Source organism: Misgurnus anguillicaudatus, chromosome 8 (genome assembly GCF_027580225.2).
Source record: "Misgurnus anguillicaudatus chromosome 8, ASM2758022v2, whole genome shotgun sequence".
Lineage (NCBI taxonomy): Eukaryota > Metazoa > Chordata > Actinopteri > Cypriniformes > Cobitidae > Misgurnus > Misgurnus anguillicaudatus.
In genome coordinates, this window is record NC_073344.2 from 3,927,712 (window position 1) to 3,933,711 (window position 6,000).

General features: G+C 36.6%; 1 protein-coding gene across 2 annotated transcripts in view; it reads right to left on the reverse strand.

Moving 5' to 3' along the window:
* LOC129450609 (allantoinase, mitochondrial) overlaps positions 1-5,034 on the reverse strand; it is a 45,762-nt gene extending 40,728 nt beyond the window's left edge. For both annotated transcript variants that reach the window (XM_073870115.1, XM_055213517.2), the window contains exons 1-4: positions 4,873-5,034; positions 4,308-4,459; positions 3,957-4,071; positions 3,297-3,443 (exon numbers count right to left, since the gene is read on the reverse strand). In XM_073870115.1, coding sequence (XP_073726216.1) covers positions 3,297-3,443; positions 3,957-4,071; positions 4,308-4,459; positions 4,873-5,019 — 561 coding nt within the window. In that variant the 5' untranslated portion in view covers positions 5,020-5,034. The remainder of the gene's footprint in view (positions 1-3,296; positions 3,444-3,956; positions 4,072-4,307; positions 4,460-4,872) is intronic.
* Between the last annotated feature and the right edge of the window lie 966 nt (positions 5,035-6,000).

A 6,000-nucleotide genomic window follows, 5' to 3' on the forward strand; every position in this document is an offset into this window, starting at 1 on the left:
ACATAAAATATGGTTCCCTTAACATTTCCAGAACGTCCTGAATGTTCCGTGGAGGTCTGCCAAATAACGTCCTCCAACCCTTTAGGGAACTCCACAACACGTCCGTCTCATAACGTTCTGGGAACTTTACTGGGCAACGTCCTTAACACCAGCAGGGTCGTTCTAAGAACATTATGGGAACGTAAAGTGTACATAAAATATGGTCCCCTGAACATTTCCAGAACGTCCTGAATGTTCCGTGGAGGTTTGCCAAATAACGTCCTCCAACCCTTTAGGGAACTCCACAACACGTCCGTCTCATAACGTTCTGGGAACTTTCCTGGGCAACGTCCTTAACACCAGCGGGGTCGTTCTGAGAACGTTATGGGAACGTAAAATTTCTAGGGGGGGAGTAACCACTAGAGTGCAGTGTTGTGTGGTGAAGTGTTTTATTAGGTGTCATTTAACCCAGGAAAGCCATATAAATGTGATCTTTAACTTAATGCATATATTTAAATCAGAGTTTTCTATTTATCTATTTTGGGATTGTTAATTAAGTGATATATACATATTTCGCAAAAGTTCTGTTGTGTGCAGTGTGTACCTTCTTGTTCTCCATTACTTCTAGTGAACCTCTGTAATATTTAAAATAGAAGGTTCATTACAGTATAATCGCAGTATTGACAAAATCCCATTATAATCGCATTCAGTGGCGTAGCGTCTGGGCATGCAGGGTATGCACGTGCAAATGGGCCCAGGCCAATAGGGGGCCCGCCCCAGCTTTTAATTAAAACTTGTTTTCAATTTAATTTTTATTTCTGGCTGCAATAAATATATTTTTGTATGCATATCATGTGTAGTGATTTCTTATTTCTCCATAATGTCTAATTTCTCTGTCATTTCTTGTTTGCGCTTATTATTTTTTTTGCACTCCTCGGCTGCCGTAGACTACTACGCTATCATTTTTTTACATGACGCATCGCCGCGCCAAAAAAAAGAAAACACAGTGTGAGAGGTTAATATAGCGGCAATCTACATGAACATTAAGGATGGACAAATATAAACATAAAAGTGGGGCCTTAAAGAGAAAAAAGAAGGCGGAGAAGTTAGTCACGGGTCAAAAACTACCTAAAACATTTCGTTTTTCTTTACTTAAATCTACCCTTTAAAGTAAAAAAGTAAAGTAAAAATATTTGACTACTTTATTCAAATAATATAGTAAAAATATTTGACTACTTTATTAAAAGTATATGTTGTTAACAGACCATTGACCGCGTTTACATGCACCCTAATAATGCGATTATAATGGGATTTTGTCAATACTGCGATTTATACTTTACCTCATGTAAACGCAATAATTCGATAAAAATAATGCGATTAAGCTCATAATCGCAGTAAGTATAATCGCATTAACAGAGGTGGCGTACGCCGTTTATAATCGCAGTATGCGTCCATGTAAACGCTTTAATCGCATTTATACCGCACTAACTGAAGTGCGCGTATTTTTAGTCACGCACCTTAAGCACAAATTCGTTTTAAACTTGACATTAGGAAGTTTTACATGAACTCTGCCAACACGACTCGCTGTCAGCAGTCTGCCTTCATCCAGAAACAGCTCAAATAACACGACAGCAGTGTAAAAGCTTTAAGGGACATTATAACGATAATTATAACGATAAATATATTAGTGACCACATCATAATGATAACTTCATGCTAATTCGCTCAACGAGCGCGGCATTACCTAATATTGGATATTTCTTGTAATAAAAACCTTTTTGCAATTGTTTACATGTCACTGAATAGAGCTGTTCTTGTTGCATTTACACAGCCGGAAACCAGCAGATGTCCTCAACTCGCTGCGTTTCGCGTAACTAAACAATGAATGTAGTAGTTTATTATCTTACCTTTTGGCGTAGTCAGTGTGGTAGAAAAATTTCCCAGCAACAACTGCATCAGCTCTGGATACCTGAGGTAATTTTATGTTATAACCTCAGCAATGAATGAGCTTCAAGGAACTTCAAGTTCAAATAGATTTGATTGGCTGTCAATGGTTTATAGTTCATTATGTGCCAAAATCGCTATCGTTATAATTGTTGTGTGAACTCTGCTATTATCTTTAATATAAAACTATTTTTAAAACTATATTTTTATATCATGTGAACGCCCTTTACAGGCACTGTCATATTTATATCTTCATCACGGCACCGGATAATTAAATACATCTATAACAACGTGTTTGTCATTTAACGTAAGTAAATTAAAACAGTGGACCATATATGTGAGTTCATCCTTGTGCTCTGCATTGGGCTATGTGTGAATAATCCGAAAATAAAAACTGCATGTAAACCGGAGTGAAGAGGTTAGCTCCAGTCATGTAAACAACTTACTGCGATTAAGACTTTACTCGCATTATTGGAAATAATCGCATTATTGGTGTGCATGTAAACGTGATCAATGATGTCAGGAGACGGGGAATCCTAAGCTTGCCAGCATAAATCGGGCACGCCGTGTAACGGGAGGTGGATCTGTCTCTACACAGGACCTGACGCCAGCAGAGGACATCGCTGCGTCCACCCTCACCGCTGAAAGGGTTTGGGGGCTTTAAAATCGGAAACCCAAGCAAGGTCCAACCCCAAAGTACACTTACAAATCAAGTTCATATACATTAAGGTTTCTTATGAAAACATTTTAATTATTATTTACATAAAATAAACGTAACACAGCCACACAACAAACTTATGAAAATATTTTAATCGTTATTTGCATGAGAATTTTTTTAACGCAGACACACACAATACATAAAAACTATCACCACAATGCTCACCACAATGGTTTCCCTTATCTCATGTGTTAATATTTTTTATTGTAACAATTAATGATTTGCAAAAATAACTGTTGCATTTGTGTAGATTAGCTAAGCAATGCGCGTTGTGCACGCTATACGTTATGGTCAAGCATGCGCCCTTAAAATAGCATAATGAACTACGCGCAACGCGCCACTGACTTTAGACTAGTTTTTTTCTGGTTAGTAGCGCAATTGTTTTTTGAAACTGCAAAATAACATCAGGGATGGTTTGCGCCGGAACACGCCTCCTTTTTTGCGCTGAACCGCCCAGGGAGCGCAAGTTCATTCCCTAGTTTGCCGACGTGCGTCTGTGGAGGGAAAAACCCGCTGTGCGCCGGTGCAAAATACAAAATGATACATGCGTCACTGACAAAGTCAATTGCGCTGGGTGCAAGATAGGGCCCTATGAGTTAGTGGGTGTGTTTAAAAGGAAATAATATATATGCCAGGGAAAACATGAGTTGGCATACCAGCAGAACGCTGTCTGTGCCCTGGAGCTGCTTCATAGCTGCATGAAGATCAGCATCATTCACATGAGGAAATTCATCCACTCCGCTGTGGATCAAGAAACACTTAAATCCAGCCACACCTCCTTGAATCATCGGCTTTAGCTCCAGCTGAGATGGAGAAACAGAGAGAAGGGTAGGCAATATTTATAACTGGATATTAATATTTTGTGGATTATTTGAATATTTAAGCCACACTTCTTTTGTTCTTCATATATTTAATCATTTGACTTATTAATTGATTTATTTAATTTTTTTATATCGAAATTAAAAAATATAAATCATTAATACATCAAGCAAGTTTATTAGGTTTAAGTCAACTGTACAAAATTAGAAAATCAGGAGATCTTGAAGAGAATCAGCTGTCCACTAAAAATTACACAGGCAGTTAACAGTTAACGTAATTGAGAAACGTGCAAAGTAAAAATTAATTGTATATTAAGGCCTATCTTCATTACTTTGGAGATTTATATATATTTTTGCTTGATTCTGTCTTTTAATTTAATTTAATTACTTTTTCATATTTTATTATCTGTTAAATTCATGATTTTTATTAATAAAAAGGAAAAATACGGCTGGTACCGAAAATTTATATTTTATTGGTTCACAAAGTCACAGTAGTACCTGGTTGCCAGGGATGACCCCTCCCCAAAATGCTGTGTCTACAAAACACTGTCCAGTAGCCGCATATAGCTTTTCATGAAAGTTTCCTAAAGTTGTAGTTGGTGGGATGCTGTTTCTGGGTACAGTGGAGTAAATTTAATCAAATGTTTTTGAATAAAATAAACGATTACAAAAGATTTCAGCTGTAATTTTCCAGACATTATCCAAGGGACTATTTTTACAACCATATCTGAGGTTATATGAGGTGTATTTCCTGGAAGGTCTGTATATGTTGTTATGCATTTAAGCCTGTGCATGTCTATACATATTTACAAAAGCACATTTATTTTAAACAAATACTACTATACTTACAAGGGCATGTCTACAATAGTGGTCACACCCCCAGCAGCTGCTGCTCGTGTGGCGGTCCAGTACCCTTCCCAGTTGGTACGACCTGGCTCATTGACATGAACGTGGCAGTCCACTATACCTGGCATTACCAGACTGTCTCCCACATCAAGTATCTGTTATAAAGATGCTTTAATAAGTACATGAATAAAGAAGTTTTGGTATATAACCCATATGATTACAGGGCTGGTTGTTACACAATTAGTGAGTTTCTATATTATATATTTTTTATGAACACATACTTTAATGTCTTGTCTGTTAAATATATTTTGAACATGTCCACTGTTATGTTACCGTAAAGTATATAGGGGTAAATTGTTACAATGGAGCAATGTAATATACAGCCAGTTTGAAAGATTATTTTAAGTTTCTAAAAGTTTTTAGAAAGGCTAAAATGCGTTATATTAAAATTATCTCACTATAAAATTCAAATCAATTTGAAGAAAGTCACATTGACAGAAATTGCCCACACATTCTGCAGTGCCTGTCTCCAGCAGGAGGCGTATGTCCCACTCTGAGTTTATCTTACCTCAACATCTCTGTGCATTATTGCTCCTGAATCAGGCAGAATGCTTTGAATCTTTCCTTCTTTTATTATGATAACTGCAGGTAGAATTTCCTTTCCACACAGAACCCTCTGGCTCCGCACAGCACTGACAATTGTTCCTGGTTCCATTGCTGTACCTAGTCTGAAATATCTTATGCAGTCTATGACTATCTGTGTTATACTGACTACAAAACCAAGTTAAACTCTAGGGTCAATGTGCCTTCACTCACTGGCCTTTATGCAAGAGTGGGGAGATTAAAGTTCTTTGACCTGTTTTGTTTCTTACTTACAAAACATAGCAGTCTGTTAATAAACGGAACAGGTATAATAGGCCCTCAAAGACTTTGCAGAATATCATTGATCATAATTTCCTAAAACAGCCAATTGTCTAGAAATTTAAACAAACTAGTATTTTCATACTGAGCAATTTTATTTGCAGTATTAATTTCTGGGACAGTTTTTACCTTTAAGGCCATATCAGGCGTCAGGCCCACACCAGTAGTTCTTAAGATAGATAAATTATTCAAGACATTGCTCTACTGAGCTGAGACACAGGAGCAGGAAGGGTTGGGACGGAGGAAGAGAGAAGGGAAAAGAGAAGAGAAGCGACCACAAGGGACTGTTCAGACGGCTATTGTCTAACTGAATGCTGTTTCTCAGTGCCTGTGGTGTCTTCTGGTCTTTACCACACAGTAGGATAAATAACAGAAACCCCAATTTATCCCCAAAATCAATAAAAAAATTGAGAGAGATAGTATACATGTGTTCAAAATTACAGATATGGTTTACTCTTCGTCTTCTTAATGCAATAAGATGTTGTAATAGTATCAGATAAATACTTTTATAAATACTATATATTATATAAATACTAAATACCTTAAATATCAGATCAGCATTTTTATTGCATAGCATCGATGATGTTGTAAATTAACATTTTTTAAACTATGTATATATCACATCTGTGTCATGAGTTGCATTGGAAGATAAACACAAAGATAATAGAATGACAGAAAAAGGAAACGTTACAGATATTTTTAAGATAAAGTGAATAACCAGTTCTTGATATGGCTATATATGTATATGTAGATATATATGTAGATATGAAACCTG